The 24455-nt window shown below is 43.4% G+C and overlaps 1 protein-coding gene across 3 annotated transcripts in view; it reads right to left on the bottom strand.

The window, feature by feature from the left end:
- Positions 1–24455, bottom strand: part of CHD6 (chromodomain helicase DNA binding protein 6) — a 2211516-nt gene that overhangs the window by 1895300 nt on the left and 291761 nt on the right. For all 3 annotated transcript variants that reach the window (XM_044090190.1, XM_044090189.1, XM_044090188.1), the window contains one exon: positions 17395–17542. In XM_044090190.1, coding sequence (XP_043946125.1) covers positions 17395–17542 — 148 coding nt within the window. The remainder of the gene's footprint in view (positions 1–17394; positions 17543–24455) is intronic.

Genomic DNA, 24455 nt, shown 5'->3' on the forward strand with positions numbered 1-24455 from the left:
TGATATGAATGTAGGCACGTTTAGATGCGGACATTGTTTAGTTTGTGACAAGGTTAGCAATTTGCATGGGAAGAAAATAAATGGCAGAAAATATGTAGCCTTTGAGAAATTTGATTGTATGTCATCAGGGGTCATATACATTTTGGGATGTGACTGTGTTGTACCCTTATGGTATTATAGGACAAACCACAAGAAGGGTTAAGGTTTGTATATTGGAACATTTAGGGGACATCAGGAGGAAGAATATGGATAGCCCTGTAGCTTCCCACTTTGTTACAGTACATAACGGAGATATTAATGGATTTAACTTCAGTGTCTTAGCTAGACCTCATCTCCTAACAGGGAATTTTAAAAATGAATTAAATAGGTTGGAAAGTAGAAAGATTTTCAATCATCACACTTTACACCCTAGGGGGACGAATTTAGATGGTAGCATTGTCATTTGATCATTTTTGTCTGCTTGTTTATTAGTTAGTTTATACATTTGTATTTTATACATTTCATGGATTTAAAGATATGCATCTATGTAAAGATGTTGACAGTTTTTTTAAGTTATTCAGTTCAGCATACAGTTTATTATTTAACATTTTGTAATATGCATTTGATATGTGTGGGTATATTAGTACTGTTTATGTATTTGCACTTTAACTAAATGTAATTACAGCCAATTAAGGCCGATGAGCTAATTTATGTGACTATTTATACAGGATGTTAGTATATCTTAAATTGTTCCACTGAAGGCAAATTGCCGAGGTACCAGAACGGGCTATTAAATGGAGTTATAATCATCCTAGTGTTGGTTTCCTTCCTTTTTGCTTTTTCGAGCATTTGGTGTTTTTTGGGGTTGATTCGTTACTTGAATTGGTGTTTATGTCATTTGGGTTATCTTCCTGCAGGTAGCCCTCAGCCGGCCTGAATAACAAAGTCTTGGATCCCTGCATCAGATGTTGTCTCTTCTTCCATGACGTCAGGGGTATAAAACATGCAGCCGATGCCATTATATCAGTTTTTCTTGGCGCAAAGGTCAGGTGCCCCCATAATGGGAAGCAATTATATGTTAGGTTACACCTCCAACAAAAAGCAAATATACCAGAAAGCAAAAATACACTAAACCAGAAGAAAGGTATAGCCAAAATAAGTCAAGGGGCTGCAGGGAGGGTAACCAGGACCATGCTGGTGTGAATGACCTGAGACGTACCTCCCTGGACTACATGAAAAGAGACATAAAGGAGCTCTCTGACCATGTAGTCCTGGCTGGTATATCCCTGACCTTGAGTAGCATCTTGCCCTCACCAAGAATGATGAAGACAAAATGATCAGTTTCAACAACTGGCTAAAGTATTGGTGTCATTCAAAGGGGATCCAGTGTCGGTCAGCCTGGGATGACATGCTCGACAAGCCACGTTGCTTCGCTAAGGACGGCTTGCACCTGTCACCCTTAGGCTTTCGTATACTGGCCAAGGCTCTTGCCACCCCCATAGTGCCTTTTTTTAGGCAAGGCTCAAAGGACAAACCCACCTCCATAGACAACCCAAAGATAAAAAAACTAAAGGTAATGCTACTCAATGCCAGAAGTCTAAACTTCAAGATGCACTTTCGAGACTCTCCTCAGTATGGAGAAAATCGATGTCTGTGCAGTAACAGAAACCTGGTTCAAGGCTCCTGAGAGCACCCCAGCACTACCAGGTTATAACTCATACCATGCGTTGCTCCAAAACTCGGACCGATGCACAAAGGAGGAGTATCTATATTCATCAAAGATACCTACACCTCCAGGTTAGTGGCACTGCACGAAGCATCGGAAACCATCCATGTGCAACTAACAGCGGTCAAAACTGCCTTTCAGTTTGTAGCCTGCTACAGAACACCCTCCCTATTACAGGAACCCCACTTGGCATTCCTGAGAACACTGGAGAATATGAAGGTCTCTCCAAACACTATGTTATTGGGTGACTTCAACTACCCAAACATTGACTGGGAAAACTACTCAAGCCCAAACACCCTCGCCCAATGGTTCCTTGAATTTATAAACTCAAACGCAATGGAACAACTGGTCATCACTCCCACAAGAGGGAACAACATATTGGACCTGGTCATCACCAACATGGGGACTCTATGCTCCACACCAGAGGTAAACCCCTCACTGGTAAGATCAGCCCATAAACAAATTTCCCTACACATCCATATCCCGTCCTCACTCACAGCCAAGGAAATCACTGTAAAGAATTTCTCCAAAGCCAACTTTGCACTTCTCAAGACTGAGGTGGAATCCTTCAAAGCCCCTGGGCCAGAGGATAATACAGTCCAATCCGCAGAATCCTTTACAAATGCATTCTATGAGCACCTGCAGGAATGCATGGATCGTGCTATTCCCAAATAAAACCAAGACTCACTCCTCCAAAAACAGGAGACCGGTCTGGTGGACCCCGGCCATAAATAAGCTATACAACAGAAGGAGGAAGCTACTACATGACAGAGCAAAATCCCAAAAGGGAAGGCATCTCTGATCAGTATTAGCAAGAAACTTCGATCCCTCATAAAATTATCAAAGGCCAGTTTCGAAAGACACTAAAGATAATCACAAGGCCTTCTTTAGTTATGTCAGAAACATGGGCGGAAACTCCCAGATATGCTCTGAATTGTTGCATAACGGTACAAAATATACCAAACCTACAGACATAGCCAACATCCTGGCAGACAGATTCAGTGCAAACTTCTCCCCCACTCCCCCCCCCCCCCCAAAGGAGCAAACGCCTATCCCAACTGAATGTAACCTCCCTGACATCACAGATGCACAAGTGAAAGCTGCCCTCTCCAAAGCAAAAAACACAGCATCTATGGGACCGGATGGTGTCCCAGGCTGTGTCTTACATGAGCTCCAAGAAGAACTGAACCCTCACATTAAGTCACTGTTCAAACTTAGCCTTACTACAGGATATGTACCCAAAGAATGGCGTACAGCTACAGTGGTCCCACTCCACAAAGGTGGTGCCACAACGGACCCCGGAAACTATCGCCCCATAAGCCTGACTAGTCTGGTCTGTAAAGCTATGGAGCGTATTATCATGGAACTCAAACAAAGACATTGGGAGCCTCCAGACACTGGACCCTACCCAATTCGGCTTTGTTAAGGGCAGATCTTGCCTCTTAAACCTAGTTGATTTCTTTGAAACAGTTACCAAAGCCATAGATGAGGGCAAGGTAGTCCACACAGCCTACCTGGACCTCGCAAAAGCCTTTTTTTTCACAATACCCCACTCCGGCATTATAAATAAGCTTACCAGCTTAAATATCAACCCCTATATCACAAGATGGGTTGCAAACTGGCTCAGAGATAGAGCCCACATGGTCAGAATCGCAGGTGTCATGTCCGAATCCAAACCAGTTACAAGTGGCATCCCACAGGGCTCAGTTCTGGGACCTCTTTTGTTCGGTATATACTTCTCTGAGGTTCAGGCTAACGATTATGGCTGACAAAGTTCGCAGATGACTGCAAACTGGGGGCCATAATCGAATCTCCAGCTGACACAAGCATCCTCCAAAAGGGTCTCACAGAGACGGATGCTTGGTGCCACCTCAAGCTAAATGCTAAAAAGTGCATAGTCATCCCCTTTGGGAAAAACAAGGTGCCCACAAATTACCACATAGGTGGTAATCCATTAATCTGGGAGAAGTAATTACAGATTTGGGGACCAACATAGATAGTAATCTCTCCTTTGATAATCACGTTGCCAAAGTGGTTAGAAAGACCTTCTATATAGCCCACCTTATCACGAAAGGGTTCGCATCTAGATCAAGAGAGGTCATTGTGCCCCTCTACTCGTCACTCATCAGGCCCATAATTGAATACAATGCCCCTTTTGGGATGTACCTTACCCGACACCTGCAGCAACTGGAGAGACCCCAAAAGTACCTCACCAAAAGGATCATGGGCTACAAACAGATGTCCTATGCAGCTAGACTAAAGAAACTCCAGCTCTACTCAGTTGCTTACCGCCTACTCAGAGGCGATCTATGCCTGACATACAAAGCCAAGTCAAACCCAGAATTAATGGACATGCTCCACCTCAAAAAATCCAAGTCCCTTAGAGCTACACGCTCCAGGGACCTAAACCTCAGCACAAAAATAAATAGGACATGCTGGAAGGACAGATTCATTTCCCAGAGGCTCCCCTCACTCTGGAATAGAATCCCAATTCATGTTAGACATAGCCCCTCGCTGACCCTATTCAAGCAAATTTTGGACGCGTGGATGGGAAATCACAAATTCACCCCTGGGATCTCTTCTGTGTCCCTGCTGGACAGAGGCACAGTAAACTAATCTTAAAAGGGTACCTTCTGTGACCTACTTTACAGAGGCACAGTAGGTTAATCTATTAGGGAGGCGGAAGCCAAATACACTCTGGCTAGGCTTATAAATGCCCTAGGGCAGATAGCCTAGTATCTACCTATGAACCTATGAACAGTGAATACACTCGAACATCTATAGTAAGTGTACACAACTGTACTATGTTCTTCGTGTTTCACTGTTGCAGTCATTACATTTGGGTTGATTTCCAAAGCTAAGGAAGGGAGGAGAAAGTTAGAGAGCACTAGGACCAGCTATTAAGCCCTGCAAGACTGCAGTGGCAAAACCAGCTCTGAATTTAGAAAAAATAGGCATGTGGTAATGCTTGGTGAAGGTATGTACAGAGCTCCAGGTAGCAGCTTCTAGGATGTCCCTGGTAGGGACACCTCTGAGAAAGGCTGTAGAAGTAGATGCAACCCTGGTGGAATGTGACCTTATCCCCTGTGGGGTAGGTTTTCCATGGTGCTTACAGTAGAAATGAATGCAATGGGCTATCCACTTAGAAATAGTTTGCTTTGAAATGGCCTTCCCTTCTGCCCCTGCAACAAAGCCAACTAGCAGCTGTTCAGATTTTCTGAGAGGCTTAGTCCTGTCCAAATAAAATACAAGTTGTCTGTGCACATCCAAAGAGTGCAGTATTCATTCCCCTTTGTTTTGTGGATTTGGGGAAAAAAGTAGGCAAATGAATGGACTGATTAAGGGCCACACTAGACACCACCTTGGGTATAAAGGCAGGATTGGTCCTGAGGGACACCCTGTCTGCATGGAAGATGATGAAGGGCTCTACTGCCATGAGGGCTTGTAATTCAGACACTCTTCTTGCCGACGTGATGGCTAGGAGAAAGGCTGTTTTCCAAGAAAGGAATTTCAAGTCTGCAGTTGCAGCTGGCTCAAAAGGAAGTAGAGTGAGCTTCTCCAATACAAAGTTGAGGTCCCAGGCTGGAGTAGGGGCTCTCCTGGGTGATCTTAAATTTTTGGCCCCTCTGAGGAACTGCTTTAGCAGGGAGTGAGAGAAGAGGGGTGGCTCAGTATTACAATGCGCTGAAATGGCAGAGGCATGAATTTTAACTGACGAGAAGGAAAGGCCCTTGTGGAGCATCTCTGTTAAGTACTGAAGAATATGCGGTAAGCTGAGCACCGTTGTGCCCATTCCCCGAGTCTGGCTCCAGGAACAGTATCTTTTCCACTTTTCAGCATAGGATTTTCTAGAACTAGGCCTTCTTGCCTCCAGAATGACATCTAGCACCTGCTTACTGAGGGATGCTATTGGAGAGCTCAAGGAATTAGCCAGGCTGCAAGGTTCAGGGTTTGAAGCTGAGGGTGCAAAATATGGCCCTCCTGCTGGGAGGGCAGGGAAGGGATCTGAGGCAGGTGCCATGGTTCCAGCAGTGACAAACTGCGCAAGGGGGGGTTACCAGTGCTGGCGTCGCCAGTCTGGTGCAATCAGTATTGTCCTTAGTTTGTCCTGTTTGATCTTTAGCAGAACTTTCGGGAGGAGAAGCAGAGGGGGAAAGGCATAAACTGAGAGACTTTCCCAGGTGAGGGACAGGGCATCCACTTTCCAAGCTTGGCTGTGGGGAGTCCTTGTGCAGAATTTGTCAAACTGGTAGTTCTGAGGGGAGGCAAACAGGTCTATCTCTGGATTCCTCCCCATTTGTTTCTCAAAAGGTTGAATATCTTTGGTTCCAGCTTCCACTCACGTGGGTCCATGAGATTTCTGCTTAGGTCGTCTGCCAGGGAATTTAGCTTGCTTGGCAGGAATTGAGCTTGTAGGTGCACTTGGTAGCTCAAGGCTGTGTTCCACAGAGCCTTGGCTAGTCTGCAGAGAGGGTACAAATGGGTTCCCCTATGAACCACATAACAGTGGTGTTGTCTGTCTTTACCAATAATTGTTCTGGAAGATTGTGGTCCTTGAAGGCTGTCAGAGAATTCTGTACAGCTAACATTTCTTTTTGATTGATATGCAGGTGCATCTGACCTGGTTCCACCTGCCCTGAATGCACTGCCCTGCCAAGTGAGCCCCCCATGCACAGTCTGATGTGTCTGTTAGGGTTTGGGCGGCAGGGAGTAGAGTGAATGGGAGCCCCTTGTTGTGGTGGCAGGCTTCTGCCCACCAAAGGAACTCTGTCTTTATACAAGGAATGATAAGAATCACTGATTCCAGGTCCTGAGAATGTTGACACCATAGGCATTTTAGATACCATTGGACTTTCCTCATATGCAGTCTTGCATATGGAATTAGTAGAATGCAAGAGGCCATAAACCCCACGGCTTGTGAGATTTTCCTTGCAAACAGCTGGGTCTTTGTGGCCAGTACTTTGAAGTAGGCTGTCAAATAAAAGTACAGTTGTGTACCTACCATAAATGTAGATGTTAGAGTGTATTCACTGTTGCAGTCATTACACCTGGGTTATCCTGCTGGCAGGCTACCTGCAGTCGGCCTGAAATCCAAAGTCCTGGTCCGGCATCGGTTGCTGTCGCCTCTTCCCTGACGTCAGTGCGCCAGGGGTAAAAAAGATGCAGCCGATGCCATTTTCTTCAGTTTTTCTTGCCCCAGATGTCAGGTGCCCCCAAAAGGGTAGGCTAAAAAACATTGCTTATAAAAGCATGCACTAAAATAAACAATACCTTCATCTACAAGCAAATACACCACATAGGTTGTATAGGATAGAGAAGTACAGATAAGTCCCAGCAAAGAAAGGGGGATGGTGGATGGGTAACCTGGACTGCAACAGTGAATACACTCGAACATCTACATTTATGGTAGGTACACAACTGTACTATGTTCATGTTTCACTGTTGCAGTCATTACACTTGGGTTGAATACCAAAGCTGAGGTTGGGCGGCTGGGTCTAAATAGAATTAGGAGTGGCTATATAAGGCCCCGCAGAACTGCAGTGGCAAAACCTGCCCTGGATTTAGAGTAAGGAGGTAAGTGGCAGTGCTTTGTAAAAGTGTGCACTGAAGTCCAAGTTGCAGCCTCCAAAATATCCTTGGTTGGTACTCCTGTGAGGAAGGCTGCTGAGGTGGCTGCTGCCCTGGTAGAATGTGGTCTAATGAACTTAGGCACTGACTTGCCATGTTGTGAATAGCAGAAACGAATGCAGTGTCATATCCATTTTGAAATAGTCTGCTTTGAGATGGCCTTTCCTTGTGAACCTGCAGCATATGTCACTAAAAGCTACTCAGTCTTTCTGAAAGCTTTAGTTTTGTCCAAGTAGAAGCGTAGCTGTCTGTGTATGCCCAAAGAATGCAGAAGTTTCTCCCCTTTATTCTGTGGGTTTGGGGAAAAAAGTAGGCAAATGAATGGTTTGGTTAAGAGCCACACTGGACACTACCTTAGGCATAAATGTTGGGTTTGTCCTTAGAGAAACCCTGTCCGGATGGAAGATAATAAAAGGTTCCACAGCCATTAATGCCTGTAACTCTGAGACTCTTCTTGCTGAAGTTATTACTAGGAGCAGAGCTGTTTTCCATGATAAGAATTTTATCTCAGCTGTATTGGCTGGATCGAAAGGAGGCAGTGTGAGTTATTCCAAGACAAAATTGAGGTTCCATGCAGGTACTGGTGCTCTCCTTGGAGGTCTTATGTTTTTGGCCCCCCTAAGGAACTGCCTAAGCAATGGATGTGAAAAAATAGGTGGGTTTCTGTTGTAATGAGCTGAAATGGCAGAGGCATGGATCTTAATTGATGAGAAGGATAGGCCTTTGTCCAGCATCTCAGTTAGATATAGCAAAATCCGAGGAATATTTGGAACAAACATGTCAATTCCTTGTACCTGGTTCCAAACACAGAATCTCTTCCATTTTTCTGCATAAGAATTTCTGGTGCTAGGCCTCCTGGCCTCCAAAATAGCATCCATAACCGCTTTAGAGAGAGGTGTATTCTGAATGGTTACACTATCCGCCATGCAGCTAGATTTAGGGTTCTGAGTTGGCTGTGCAGGATCTGATTGTTTTGTTGGGTCAGTAAATGAGGAATTTGAGGCAATGTCCAGGCTGGGCCTTGGGACAAGCTCCTTAGGATTGGGTACCAGTGTTGGCATGGCCAATCTGGGGCAATTAGTATCATTTGTGGCTTCTCTTGTCTGACCTTTAGGAGTATCCTGGGGAGGAGAGGCAGTGGAGGAAAGGCATATACTGTAAAGTTGTTCCAGCTGAATGACAAGGCATCCACTTTCCATGCTTGTTTGTGATAAGTCCTTGTGCAGAATCTCTGAAGTTGGCAGTTGTGAGGGGAGGCAAAAAGATCTAGGTCTGGGCATCCCCATTTCCTTATCATGCTGAAGATTTGTGGATCTAGTTTCCACTCGTGAGGATCCATGAGGGTTCTGCTTAGTTCGTCTGCCAGAGCATTTGTTTTTCCTGGCAGGAATTGTGCTTGCAGGTGTACCTGGTAGGTCAATGCTGTGTTCCACAAAATCATGGCTTATCTGCAGAGGGGGTAGGAATGTATGCCCCCCTGCTTGTTTATGTACCACATAACTCTGGTGTTGTCCGTCTTTATCAGCAGCTGTCCTGGATGAAGTAGGTCCTTGAAGGCTGTCAGGGCATTTTGTACAGCTAGCATCTCTTTGATTGATGTGAAGATGCCTTTGGCTTGGGGGGCATGTGACCTGAATACATTTTCCTGCCATGTGGGCCCCCCAGGCATAATCTGATGCATCTGTTGTTAGTGTTTGCCTGGCTGTGGGTAAAGTGAATGGCTGTCCCTTGTTGTGGTGACAGGCCTGTGCCCACCATCGAAACTCCTGTTGCAGGCAGGGAATGAGTGAGATTAATGATTCCAGGCTGTGGCAATGTTGAGTCCAAACACTTTTTAGATACCATTGTAGTTTCCTCATATGCAATCTTGCATATGGAATTAGCAGAATGCAGGAGGCCATGTAGCCCAGAGCCTGCAGAATTTTTCTTGCAGATAACTGGGTCTTTGTTGCCATGCTTTTGAAGTAAGAAGTCAGTTGCCTTTGTTTGTCTGGCATGAGATAAGCCATCTGGGCAGTTGTATTTAAGCTTGCACCCAGGAATAGTATCTCTTGAGAGGGTACTAGTTTTGATTTCTTTTCGTTTACTGTGTACCCTAGGCAAATTAGTAATCTTTTTACAAACGCCAGATGCTTTAGTAGAATGTCTTTGGTCTCTGCTTGAATGAGGCAGTCGTCCAAGTAGGGATATATTTGAATTCCTCTTTGTCTGCAAAATGCAATTACTGGTGCCAGGCATTTTGTGAAGACCCTGGGCGCAGTAGATAAGCCAAAGGGCAGTGCAGAGAATTGGTAGTGGACTGAGCCAGCTATGAATCTGAGGTATCTTCTGCAAGACTGACTGGGACATGCAGGTATGCCTCTTTGAGGTCCAAAGTTACAAGCCAAGCCTTCTTGCCCAGCATGGGCAGAAGCTGCTGCAGAGTCAAAATTTTGAATTTCGGAATGTCCAGAAAAGTATTTAGAATAGACAGGTCCAGAATTGGTCTCCATGCTTTGTCCTTTCTTGGTACTAAGAAAGTCTAGAGTAAAATCCTTGTCCCTGCTCTTGTTGTGGCACTGGCTGAATAGCCCTCATGTCCATGAGAGATGAAACTTGTTTTCGTGCCTCTGCCCATTGATTGTGTGGCAGGTCTGGCATACCTTTTGCCTTTGGAAGGGTGTGAAAGTGGAACTTGTAGCCCTGAGAGACTATACTTAGGAGCCATTTGTCCTGGGTGATCGTGTGCCAATTTTGTGAAAAAAGGGCTAGTTTTCCCCCTAAGGGTGCTGCCAAAAGATAAATGCTTGGCATTGGCAGAGGGAAGCCATTGGGACTGTTTCCTATACGGCTGTAATTTGTCTTCTCCACTTTTGGAGGTAGAAGCACGCCATTGTTTGGGCCTGTATGAGCCCTGGGGCTGTTGTCTGCCTCTAGGGCATCTGTATCTGCCTCTTTTTGGCCTATCTGACACGGGAAAGGACCAATTCGTAGAAGGCCAGTTCCTGCTAAATCTGGGTGGCTGTACCTGTAAGAAATCCTTCACGGTCTGCATAGATTTAGCTTTATCCTCCATTTTCTTCAACACCTCTTCTGCCTTAACACCAAACAAAGTATCATGCTGTAATGGATCAGGCAGAGTCTGTTCCTTTAACCAAGCATGCCTTCTAATAACAGAACCTGTTACAGCGGCCCTTCAAGAGGCCTCCAGTGAATCATAACCACATTGCAAAGTATGTTTTCCCACTTGTTCAGCTGCATGCAATAAATCCTGCAATTCCTTGTTCTCAGAACATTCAGAATGTGTCAACATTTTCTGTTTTAACAGAGACATTAAGTACTGCTGATATTTAAGCATATGAAACTGACAATTTAAAGCCCTTACAGCCAAGGTAGCAGAAGTGTAAACTTTTCCCCCATCTGTCCAGTGCCCTAGAATCTCTATCGGAGGGGACAGGGTTTTTTGCAGTAGCAGCCTTGACCCCTTTGGGACCCTGAGAAATAGTTTCTGGGTCAGCAGCAGGGTTTTTATATAGAAATTTATGAGAATCTGGAACCCTGTAGTATCTGTCTGGCTGAACAGGTGCAGGAGGTAAAGAGAGTCGGGAGACAGGCCGGACTCTGAAAATACATCATCTACAATGTCTAGAACAGGTGGAATAGCAAGAGGTTTGTGCCGAGTCAGAAGAAGAAAGTCTCTAAGCCTTTTCTTAGAATCTGAATAATCTTGGCTCTCCCAGTGGAAATGCTCCCTCATGGTATGCAGGGTTTCCCCAAATGAGTAATCTTCAGGAGGAAAAGCTGAAGGAATAGATTCTTCAGCATCAAAATCCTCATAGGGAGGAATAGAGTATCCCTGTTCTGAAGAGGAGTCAGAGGAAATGGAAACCTGATCAGAAGAATCATAATCTGTACCTTGCCTAGGCCTCTTATCAGGAGGGGGATGGGAACCCCTGATCAAAGTAATTAGGTCTTCGGCCATTTTGAGCATCTGTTTCTTAGGCATGGAAGTCTGTCCTGGAGAATGCTGTACTTCTTTCCTTGTCTTTAAAACTGTTTTAGTCTTTGTCTTGGATGCTGAAGTTGGTTTGATATAAAGCTGTGTAGGTCTGAAAACACCCTCAGAAGCCGAAGCCTGCTCAGTGGCTCTGGACCCATCTGAGGGATTAGTTTCCGAAGGCCCAATACCTCGAGTATCCAGAGGCCTAGTTGTCTCCACGTGGGAGTCGGAGGTGGCCTGTGGCTCTGTTGTAGCAGGTGTCAGGGGCTGCGAAAGCGCCTCACTGAGAACCGGTGAACCGGCGACTGGCCTAGAAGAGGCTTCGTCATCAGTTTTGGACCTCGGATGCCTGTCCTTTTCTTTTTCCTTGTGCTTTTTATGAATTCCGGTCGTCGGCTGTTCCGACGGCATTATATAGTTAAACTTTCGGCCAAAGTAATGAAAAGCAAAATCGTACCGACGCTTAATAGTGCGTTGGTTAAATCTAGCACAAAACCGACAACTAGCAACGTCGTGATCAGGGCCTAGGCAAGGAATACAGTAAGAATGAAAATCCTTTTGAGGTATTTGCTTTCCACAAGAAATACAACTGTTAACTTTTTCTGACATCTGTCTGGAGCAAGAAAATTTTCACCAACAGGGTACTTAGCTTTATAGAAGGCTTTGGATCTGAAATTCAATTTCGAAAATCTCAGGAGTCGGCCAACCGGCACTTGTGAACTGCTTTTGCTTCGGGCACCGCGCGGCAAGAAATACTGAAGAAAATGGCGTCGGTTGCATCTTTTATACCAAGAGGAGACAGCAACCGTCGCCAGACCAGGACTTTGGAATTCAGGCCGACTGCGGGTAGCCTGCTAGCAGGATAACCCAAGTGTAATGACTGCAACAGTGAAACACGATGAACATCTTGTTTCTCTGGTGTGAGGTAAGCCATCTGGGAAGTTGTGTTCAAGCTTGCTCCCAGGAATACAATCTGTTGTCAGGATACTAGGTGAGATTTCTTTTCGTTTATGGTATGCCCCAGTGAGGTTAGAAGCTTCTTTACGAATGCCAGATGTTTTAATAGCAAGTCCTGGCTTTCTGCCTGAATCAGACAATCGTCCAGGTATGGGTATATTTGAATATTTCTCTGCCTGCAAAATGCAATAGCTGGAGCTAGGCACTTTGTGAATACCCTGGGCACAGTAGATAAGCCAAAGGGAAGTGCAGAGAAGTGATAGTTCATGGAAGAAAGAGAACCTGCTGTTGGGCCACTGCACACTGGTTTGGGGGTAGGTCTGGTCAACCGTTTGGGGTTGGTAAGGTGTGGAAGTGGAATCTGTATCCTTGGAAAACTATATTTAAAACCCATTTGTCCTGGGTAATGAGTTCCCTGTTTTTTGCATGCAGAGTGATCTTTCCTCCTAAGGGAGCAGGCAGTTGAGCAGGGCTTGGAAGGTTTAAGATTAAATCATTGTGACATTTTTCCATAGGGGGGGTGTCTTACTACTTCCAGCTCTGGAAGTGGGAGCCCCCCAATGCTTAGGCCTGTGAGTACCTTGAGACTGTAGACTAGGTGGTCTGCTGTTTCTGGGTTTGGACTGATAAGGTCTGGAAGAGACAGGAAAGGACCAATTCTTAGAAGGCCAATGCCTACTAAATCTGGGAGGCTGTACTTGCAGGAAATCTTTAAAAGTTTGCACAGATTTATCTATCTTTTTCCTCCATCTTTTTAAGAACTTCTTCTGCTTTGTTGCCAAACAGGCGGTCTTAGTTTAAGGGAGTATCCAGTAATTTAGCTTTAACATGATCTGGCAAATTTTGCTCCTTAAGCCAAGCATGCCTTTTAAGAACAGACCCAGTGACAGCAGCCCTGCAAGATGCTTCTAAAGAGTCAAAACCACATTGCAAAGTATGTTTACCAACTTGTTCAGCAGAATGCATTAAATCCTGTAATTCTTTATTTTCAGCACAGTCAGGAATCAACATCATTTTCTGTTTAAGTAGTCCCATAATATGCTGCTGATACTTTAACATATGAAATTGGCAGTGTAAGGCCCTAATGGCCAAAGTAGCAGAAGTGTATACCTATTTACCCCATCTGTCCAAGGCCCTGGAATCTCTATCAGAGGGAGTGGGGTTTTTGGCAGTAGTAGCCTTAATGCCTTAGGTCCTTGGGAAATGGTCTCTGGGTCCGAAGTAGGATTCTTGAAGAGGAACTTGTGAGAGTCAGGTACTCTATAATACCGGTCAGGTTTCCTGGGAACTGGAGGTAAAGTGTCTGGAGCCAGGCTAGATTCCAAGAAAGCATCATCTATAATGTCCAGGACAGGAGGGATAGCTAAAGGCCTGTGTTGAGGAAGGAGTAAGAATTCCCTAAGCCTCTTTTTGGAGTCAGAGAAATCCTGGCTTTCCCAGCGGAAATGCTCCCTAAGAGTGTGCAAGGTTTCACCAAAAGAAAAATCTTCTGGAGGGGAAGCAGAGGGAATGGAATCCTCTGCATCAGAATCCTCATAGGTAGGTAAGGGCAAATCCTGGTAGTCAGAAGAAACAGAAATTTCAGAATCCTGATCAGAAGAATCAGAAGGAAAATCAGTTCTAGGTCTCTTAGAGGGAGAAGTCTGGATTCCCCTAATTAAAGTAATAAGGTCTTCAGCCATTCCAATCATTTGCTTTTTAGGCATATGGGCCTGACCATGTAATTTGGACGTCGGTTTTCTAGGCGTTGGTCGAGTTTTAGGCATTAAAGAAGATGGCATTGGTTTGAAATGCAAATCAGTAGGCCTGAATACACCCTCAGAAGCCAGTGTCTGCACAGCAGCTCCGGACCCATCCAAGGTAGAGACATCCGCGGGTTCCATGGTCAAAGAAGCATCTCGAGGCATACCGAACTCCGAACGGGTCTCAGTAGAGGCCTGCGAATCTGAAGTAGTGGGTATCCGGGGCTGCAAAAGCACCTCACTGAGTACCGGTGAACTGGAGACTAGCTTAACGGAAGCATTGGCGGCACCTTTGGACCTATGCGGTCTGTCTCTGTCTTTAGCTTTACGTTTTTTCGGAATGTCGGTAGTCAGATGGCTTACCAAAGCCATTTCTGGATAGTTAAACCGAGTACCGAAACAATTTGCTGCAAAAATAAACAGATGTCGAATAGTTCAGGGGGTGAATAAGGAACAAAACCGACAGCGAGGGACGTCGTGGTCTGGGTCTAAGCAAGGAATGCAGTTCGAATGAAAATCTTTATGAGGTACTTGCTTTCCACAGGTAATACAATTGTTAAATTTTACTGACATCAGTTTAGAGTAAGAAAAAGGCTCCCCAACGGGGTACTTAGCTTTTTTGAAGACTTCGGTTCTGAAACTCGAAAATAAAAATTTCAGGAGTCGGCCGACCGGCACCTGCGAACTGCTTATGCTTCTGTCTCCGCGCAGCAAGAAAGACTGATGTAATGGCGTCGGCTGCCTGTTTTATACCCCTGATGAACTGACGTCATGGAAGAAGAGACAACATCCGACGCAGGGGTCCGAGACTTTGAAATTCAGGCCGGCTGAAGGCTACCTGCAGGCAGATAGCCCAAATGCAATGACTGCAACAGTGGAACACGAAGAACATCTGTAAGTTCCAAACTCTTGGATGAACAAGTTAATGTCTGCATCTGCGTTTACCAAATATATCACTAGGTCATCAGTATGTAAAGGTAACTTACGTTTATTATCCTCCATTCAATAACCTTCAAAAGAAGTCTATCTCAGTGGAATCAAAAAAGGCGTGACATAAAAAGCAAATAGTGGTAGGGAGAGAAGACATTTTTCTCACATTCTCCTATTAACACAGAATACATCACAGAATTTCAAACTTATCTTAATTATGGCAGATGATCCATTATATAACGCACACACAAGATTCACCAGCTACCTTGGAAAGCCCACCTTTACAAACACTTTGATAGAGTAGATTGAAGATTTTTATTTAAGCATCTTTTTAGTCTCAAAACTAAGCACCACTAACCTGTGGGTATTTCTATCTGCAAAGTCCAATATACAGACTCTTAAAAGATTATTTGCTTTTTCTCTACCTCCTACAAAGCCTCCCTGTCAAGGGTGCACTAATGATGAGAGAAAATAATTTACTTTTTAGTCATTACTGAGGTGAAGTACTTATCCCGCGGTAGTGGTGCTGCGGTAGCGTTGTCGCCTCACAGCAAGATGTTGTCCCGTTCAATTCTCAGATAGAGTGTCTTCTGTGTGGAGGCATGCGTGAATGAGCTTGCCTTCGTTGAAGGTTGTGCATCAGGGTTGGTAAGTCGGCATGTAAAAATCCACTACCAAACATTAGCAGACCGGAGTTCCGCTGTGGCAACCCCTAACCGGGATAATCTGAAAGACACAACAACAACAACTGAGGTGAAGAACTTATCATACTTAAAGAGTGTAAACTGGCTGGTATGACTCCAGCAGTGTGGTGTCTTTTCCCTCTTTAGGAATAAGAACTACTATGGTCTCCCTTCCATGATGCTAGGTAGAAGAAACCCATTTTAAAAATATCATTAAGCAGCAACAAAAATATGCAGAAATAAATTTTGAAAGGCAAGATATACTTAAAGGGTATACCACTGAGCGCCAGTGTCTTCCCCCTGGACATTTCCAAAACTATCTCCACTAATTCCTTCATTGTAATATATATACATTTTTTTACTAAGGCATAAGCTCTATCCTGAACAAGTTAGGGTATAGAAGGCCTGCTAAATGCGCCTTTGAAAACACTCGCCTCTCCTCTGCAGTCGCATTGCATTCCTGCTCCACCTCAGCAGAGATGGCAGAGTCGTACTGGACAGCTAAAGCCTCTAGTTTTAATTTTTTGTACTACTTCTTCAGTGAAAGCAAGACATCCAAGGCACATGGTTCCATCACCTTGTTAAGTAAGTTTGAGACACTGAGCCTCCAAATAAGTACTTAGGAAAACTAATCTACTTTTTAAAAAATTTAGGAACGAATGACTGACAAATCTCATAACTATGCTAATTGTGCTCAACCAGTAAGCAAATCAGACACTGACAGTGGAGATCATTGTAGGAAATTTACCTTCCAAAGTCTCACTTCCCTCTTTTGGCTGACATGTGCAAATCTTTAGCAAAAAAAGTTTCCCCAAGCACAATACTTATCTGACTGAGCCTTGGCAGCAGTAGCAGCACAATGACGTGACACTCAGGCCTGAAGTTTTTGCATTCGGGCTGGTGTCAAGACAGTTTGAGGATCTCAACCCCATACATCCACTTATGTACCCTTATGTCCAAAAGCAGAGGTCATACACTGGATGTACGGTGCGTCTAAGAGGTTTATGGCTTTGGTATGTCACATCATGTTACCCTTGGCCGGATAAGCTACAAGTATTGGAATATGGCAAGAGTGATTTAAGAAAGGACATAGCTCTAGTTCATTGTGCTATATCAGTCCCACAACGAAGGCTGCATACAATTGTGGTAGTCCAGGAGCATAGCTAATGCTAACAGACGTGCACTCCCCCAGAACGTTTTGCTGGGATTGGAATAGCACTGTAGAGGGAATCAAAGAATTCCTCTACCATGCTATTTGGGGATTGAAGCAAAAAAATATATATGCTGCCTTTTGATAGCATACATTCACTGTCCTATGAGAGAAGTAAGGCTATTAGCCCAGTGGGAGACAATTACTACAAAACAGTCCCTGTGTGTGTGGATATGAGAGAAAGAGAGAAAGAGAGAAACTATACATAACTACTGGTGCATGTATGAGTGAGTTTGTAGGTACCTGTGGAATTGCATTGGAAGAAATGGTAGGGGGAACACTAACACAGTTACTGGTAACTGTGCAGTGTACGATTCAAAAACACGATAATAAGTCACTGCTCCATATATACCTGCGGTAGATCTCCAATGTGATACTGGGCACTGTAGTATTGCTCACATAATGCGGGCAGCAACCCAATCAATTTTTAGTTTTTCCTCTTTATCTCAGAAATCTTACACAGCACACCAATTGCCAAAGATGATTAATTCTGTACAAGCTACAGGAAACATAATGGGCAGTAAATATACATATGATATAAAAAAGTGTTTATATTTAACCTGTCCATCTGCAGATTCAAGAGATTCATCAGCATCTTGAGAGGGAGATCCTGGTGGAGACTGCTCCATTTCAAAGACGTCTACTGGAATTTCACTTTTCCGTTTTCCTTTCTTCTTCTTCTCAGTGGGTGTGGAACACTGATCTTTACTACAGCACACAAAGACAAGATAAAAACATTAAAAATGTCAGTGCCAGTTTTGAGACTGTCCTCAAGCTGCTCCTGGGGTAAAATTAAGACATAAGTAAACAAAACATTTTCTTCCTGAAACAGCTGCACTACACTTTTAAAGACTGATCTTCAAATTAAAAATCTCTCTCTCTCTCTGATGTAATACAAAGCCAAGACACGCTGTATGAAACACAACAGTTGTATGAATTGCAAAACAGTCCTCTATGTTCTGATGTGGCAAAAATACTCACTGTCAAAACACTTAGCTTAACATGTAAAGGGTTTACAAATGCACACTATCTTTCTTGGTGTTCAAATGAAAGCTTAAGGATACAAAATGACAAACTTGCAAACAAGGAAACATGCAGGGTACTACTTCAGAGAATGGCGAGATCGATCTATACTACAACATATAAAAGCACCGGGGGGGGCGGGGGGGGGGGGATTTCTATATGAAGTACAAATTTAATGTTAATCCAAACAGTATAAGTAATGCTGTAATATTAAATGGACACATGAACTGCTCTTTCTCTGATCCCTTTCAGTCATAATCTAGACCACAAGGGCAAGATAAATGGGTAAATGTAATATGTATATGTGTGTGTGTATGCGCTCGCACGTGTGTGCATGCATGCAACATGCCGCATCAGACACGGACATCTTTCAGAAGGGACTCACGGAAACAGATAGCTGGTGTCAGAGCCATGGCCTGAAGTTAAACGCCAAAAAATGTATAGTCATACCCTTCGGGAAAAACAAGGTAACCCCAAGCTACCATATAGGTGGCAATCCACTAAGCAAAAACAAGGTAACCCCAAGCTACCATATAGGTGGCAATCCACTAAGCACAGAAGAGGTTATCAGGGACCTGGGGACCCAGGTTGACAGTGGCCTTTCTTTTGACACTCACATTGCTAAAAGACCTTCTACATTGCCCATCTGATCATGAAGGGATTCACATCCAGATCTAGTGAGGTTATTGTTCCCCTGTACTCTTCACTTATCAGACCAATGATCGAGTACAATGCCCCATTCGGGATGTATCTCACCCGACATCTGCAGCAATTGGAGAGACCCCAAAAGTTCCTCACCAAAAGGATAAAGGGACTCCAAAATCTGTCATATGCTGCCATAACTGCAAGCAAGTTAGGAGAGGAACCAAATACATGCTCCATTCTTAAGGGTATTTTTCAGATCATCAATGTTTTAAACACACCAACAGTAGGAAATATTTCAGAGGATAAGAATTTTGAATATGAGTATTTATGATTAAGAGGGCATTTTGTGAAAACAATTTTGATAATGGATTTGGTGAAAATATTTTTTTTTTGAAAACAGTTCACAGCAAGGGGTGGGTTAGGGGATACTGAATTATAACTAGTGACAGCACTTTCCTCCTCCTAAATGTTCTTTGATTATTAATTTGTTTGAACAGTAGAACCCAGTATAGGGGTCATAAAAAAAATTTGTAGAGAAACAGAGTGTTTCTTAGAAAAAATGAATGGATGGCTTTACAAATTTTAGAATAAAGTTGTCTGTTCAAGCAGACAAAGGTGGTATGGGTGATAATGGAAAATTTATGCACATTGTTGAGACTATTTTAGGACAAGATACTTATTTAAATTGAGTAGGAATCCAAAGTCTTATACTGATGAATTGAATGATTTGTTGGAGGGATGAAAGATTGGGTTTTTAATAGTGGTGATGTTAAAATAAAAAAGGCCCCTTCCATATATATTCTTTCCCAAAAATTCATAAACATTGTGAATCCAAGACCTGTAATATTGGACCCTTTTATTAAAAAAAGTGAATACTTTTTTAGATTTTCACTTTAAAAGTATCTAAAAAGGTAGTCTTCATGAAAGGCCTAAAGGGTTTTCATTATGAAATGGAGGGGAAAAAGAAAATTACTATTGGGAAAGGGTTGATGTCTGTTCTTTATATCCCAAAACTGAAAAAAGATGGGGTTTACAGGCCATGTAAAAAATGAGGGTAGGACCTCTTTTTTTGTCCCTGTTGGAATACAGTTTAACACATAATTATTTTATGTGGAAGAAAGCTTCAAATTGGGCAAGGGGAAAGCTTTTGCTCCCACTTATCTTAATCTATAGGGTGAGTTTGAAAGAGTTTATGTTCAAAATTTTTTTAATAATGTTGTTTTTATAAGGATATTGATGTTTTGTTTTTTTAAGGTGATGTTTCATTTAAATTTTTATGGATGATTTGAAAAAAATTTCCCATGGGTTGAAATTCACTTTTGAAATTTCAAAATGCAATATAGTTTTGGATGTTAAATTTTTACATAAAAAGGATTTTTGGTTCAACATCCCTTTTGAAAACCAACAGCTCAAAAACCCTTCTGATGTTTGCCCCCCTTCTTTGAAAAGGCTTACCTAAAGGTTTAAGGGAATTGAAACACTTCTGCCCCTTTTATGGGATGAAAGTTGGGAAGTGTTTAAAGTTTATCAGAGGTTATGATGAGAATACACTTCATAACTTTTTGCAGGCCAAAGGAAGAATTTCCCAAGGTGAAAATAGAGACTGTTCATTTAACACTTTAGAACAAGAACCAATATTTTTTTTTTAAATATTAATTCTCGGGGACTGTTGAAAAGATTCTTAAACAGTTGTGGCATGTAGTTTGTGATGACATTGCCTTTGGGCATTTGAAGGTTACTTTCTTTTTAAAAGAATAAGAATTTGAAGAGTTACTGAATAGGAAGTTGGAACACTCATCTGATATGAATGTGGGCCCTTTAATTTTTTTGGGGAAAAGGTTCTTTGAGGGGAAAAAAATAAAGGGCAGAAAGTATGCCTTTGAAAAATTTTGGGTTTCCCATCGGGGGAATACAGGGATGTGACTGTTTTGCCCTTATGGTATATGGGAAAACCACAAGAATTAAGGTTGTTTTTTAACATTTGGGGACCATCGGGGAGGAAAAAATATGGATAGCCCTGTGGTTTCCCAGTACATAATGGAGATATTAATGGATTTCCAGTGTCTTAGCTAGACCTCATCCCTAACAGGGTTTTAAAAATGAATTAAATGGGTTGGAAAGTAGAATGATTTTCAATCATCACACTTTCCCTGGGGAATTTAGATGGTGGCAGTCATTTAATCTTTTTTGTTTGCTTGTTTTTTTTTGGGGGTTTTTTTTTGAAACATTTCAGCTTTTAAAGAATGCATCAGTAAAGTTGACAGTTTTAAGATTCAGTTCAGCATACAATTTATTATTTAACTTTTTGTAATATGCAAAAAAGGGTATTTGCTGTTTATGCTTTTCCCTTTAAATAAAGTAATTCAGAAAAGGCTGATGAGCAATTTATGTGACTTTTTGGGATGTTGGTATATTTTAAAATTTGTTACTGAAGGCGGGGTACCAGAATGGGCTATTAAAGGGAAATCATCCAGTTTTGGGTTTTACTTCCTTTTTTTTTGATTTTTTGGGGTTATTTTTCTTTGAATTTTTACATTTGGGTTTTTTAGGTAGCCCTCAGTGCCTGAAACAAAGTCTTGGATCCCATCAGATGCTTCTTCCAGGGCCTCAGGGTCGGGGGTATAAAACAGAAAGCGCCATTACATCATTTTTTCTTGCCCCAAATGTCAGGTGCCCCCATAATGGGAAAATTATATGTTGGTTACACCTCCAGAAAAAAACAAATACCCAGAAAGCAAAATCCTAAAGAAGAAAAACCAAAAATTGGGGCTGAGGGAGGGTAACCAGGACTGAAAAGTGAATACACTCAACATCTACATTTATGGTAAGTGTACACAACTGTACTATGTTCTTGTTTTCACTGTTGCAGTCATTACATTTGGGTTGGCCAAAGCAAAGGGAAAGGGGGGAAAAGGGGGAAAGAGAGCATTAGGACCAGCTATTAAGCCCTGCAAGACTGCAGTGGCAAACCAGCTCGGGATTTAGAAAAATAATGTGGTAATGCTTGGTGAAGGTATGGACAGAACCAGGTAGCAGCTTCTAGGATGTCCCTGGTGGGGGTCTGAGAAAGGCTGTAAAAGGTAGATGCAGCCCTGGTGGAATGTGATCTTATCCCCTGTGGGGTAGGTTTTCCATGGTGTTTAAACAGAAAAAAATGCAATGGGTATCCATTTAGAAATGGTTTGCTTTGAAAGGGCCCTTTCCCCCTCTGCCCCTGAAACAAAAACTACCCTGTTCAGTTTTTCTGAGAGGCTTAGTCCTGTCCAAATAAAATCTAAGTGTCTTTTAAAGAGTGCAGTATTCTTTCCCCCTTTGTTTTGTGGTTTTGGGAAAAAAGTGGCAAATGAATGGACTGATTAAGGGCCACACTAGACACCACCTTTATAAAAAGGATTGGTCCTGGGGGACACCCTGTCTGCAGGGAAAGATGATAAAGGGGCTCCACTGCCATGAGGGTTTGTAATTCAGACAGACACTCTTCTTGGGGTGATGGCTAGAAAAAAGCGTTTTCCAAAAAAGGAATTTCAAGTCTGCAGTTGCAGCTCCAAAAGGAGTAGAGTGAGCTTTTCCAATACAAAGTTAAGGTCCCAGGCTGGGTGGGGCTCTCCTGGGTGTTTTAAAGTTTTGGTCCCTCTGAGGAACTGCTTTGGGGTGAGAAAGGGGGGTGGCTCAGTATTATAATGCTGAAATGGCAGAGGCATAAATTTTTAAAGGGGGAAGAAAAAGGCCCTTGTGGAGCATCTCTTTAAAGTATGAAGAATATCGGTAAGCTGAGCACGTGTCCCCTTTTCCCTGAGTCTGGCTCCAGGAACAGAATCTTTTCCATTTTCAGCATGGGTTTTTCTAGTACTGGGCCCTTTCCTTGCCCCCAGAATGACTTTGCATGCTTACTGAGGGATGCTATTGGAAGCTAAAGGGAAATTAGCCAGGCTGCAAGGTTCAGGGTTTGAAGCAGGGGGTCTGGCCCTCCTGCTGGGACAGCGGGGAAAGGGGTCTGAGGCAGGTATGGTTCCGGGTGACAAACTGTGAAAGAGGGGTACCAGTGTTGGCGGGGGTCTGGTGCAATCAGTTTTGTCCTTGGTTTGTCCTGTTTGATCTTTAACAGAACTTTGGGGGGAGGCAGGGGGGAAAGGCATAAACTAAACTTTCCCAGGTGGGGGACAGGGCATCCACTTTCCAAGTTTGGGCTGTGGGAGTCCTTGTGGGCCCAAACGGGTAGTTCTGAGGGAGGCAAACAGGTCTATCTCTGGATTCCCCATTTTTTTAAAAAGGGGTTGAATATCTTTGGTTCCAGTTTCCCCTTGGGTCCATGAGATTTCTGCTTAGGTAATCTGCCGGGAATTTAGCTTGTTTGGCAGGAATTGAGTTTGTAGGTGCACTTGGTAGCTCAAGGCTGTTTTCCCAAAGAGCCTTGGCTAGTCTGCAAGGGGGGAAAGGGGTTCCCCTCATGAACCACATAACAGTGGTGTTGTCTGTCTTTACCAATAATTGCCCTGGAAGTTTGTGGTCCTTGAAGGCTGTCGGGGAAAATTCTGTACAGCTAACATTTCTTTAAAGATTGCAGGTGCATCTGATGGTTCCAGCCCTGAATGCACTGCCCTCCCAAAGTGAGCCCCATGCACAGTCTGATGTGTCTGTTAGGGTTTCAGGGGAGAGTGGGGACCCTTGTTGTGGGGGCCTTCCGGAACTCTGTCTTTATACAAGGAATGAAAAGAATCATGTTTCCCAACCTGAGAATGTTGACACCATAGGCATTTTAGATACCATTGGTTTCCTCATATGCAGTCTTGCATAGGGAAATTTAAAAGAATGCAGGGCCAAAAACCCCCAAAGTTTTCCTTGCAAACAGCTGGGTCTTTGTGGATAGTTTAAGTAGGCTGTTAAATAAAAGTACAGTTGTGTACCTACCATAGATGTAGATGTTTGAGTGTATTCACTGTTGCAGTCATTACACTTGGGTTATCCTGCTGGCAGGTAAAAGTGGGCCGGGGTTAAGCCCTGGCCCAGGGGGTTTGGCCTCTTCCGGGCGTCAGTCCCGGGGGAAAAATGCACCCGATGCCATTTCTTCAGTTTTCTTGCCCCAGATGTCAGGTGCCCCAAAGGGTAGGCTAAAAACATTGTTTTATGCATAAAATAAACAATACCTTCATCTAAAAACAAATACACCAAGGGTTGTATAGGATAGAAAGTACAGATAAGTCCCAGCAAAAAAGGGGGATGGTGGATGGGTAACCTGGACTGCAACAGTGAATACACTCGAACATTTTCATTTATGGTAGGTACACAACTGTACTATGGTGTTTCACTGTTGCAGTCATTACACTTTGGTTGAACCCCAAAGCTGAGGTTGGTGGCTGGGCTAAATAGAATTAGGAGTGGCTATAAAGGCCCTGCAGAACTGCAGTGGCAAAACCTGCTCTGGATTTAGAGAAAAGGGGTGTGGGTGCTTGTAAAGTGTGCACTGAAGTCCAAGTTGCAGCCCCCAAAAATACCCTTTGGGTTTGGGTACCCCTTGAGAAAGGCTGGGGGTGGCTGCTCCCCTGGTGGAATGTGGCCTAATGCCCTTAGGCACTGATTTGCCATGTTGTGAATAGCAAAAACAATGCAGGGGCCTATCCATTTTGAAATAGTCTGCTTTGAGATAGCCTTTCCTTGTGATCCTGCAGCTTTGCCACTAAAAGTTTCAGTTTTTGGCTTTATTTTTGTCCAAGTAGAAGCGTTTTCTGTGTATGTCCAAAGAATGCAGAATTTTCTCCCCTTTATTCTGTGGGTTTGGAAAAAGGTAGGCAAATGAATGGTTTGGTTAAGAGCCACACTGGACCTACCTTGGGATAAATGTTGGGTTTGTCCTTAGAAAACCCTGCCCGGATGGAAATAAAAAAAGGTTTCCCAAAGCCTTTAATGCCTGTAACTCTGAGACTCTTCTTGCTGAAGTTATTGCTAGGAGCAGAGC

The sequence above is a fragment of the Protopterus annectens genome, chromosome 12.part0, assembly GCF_019279795.1.
Source record: "Protopterus annectens isolate FY-2018-M chromosome 12.part0, PAN1.0, whole genome shotgun sequence".
Lineage (NCBI taxonomy): Eukaryota > Metazoa > Chordata > Ceratodontiformes > Protopteridae > Protopterus > Protopterus annectens.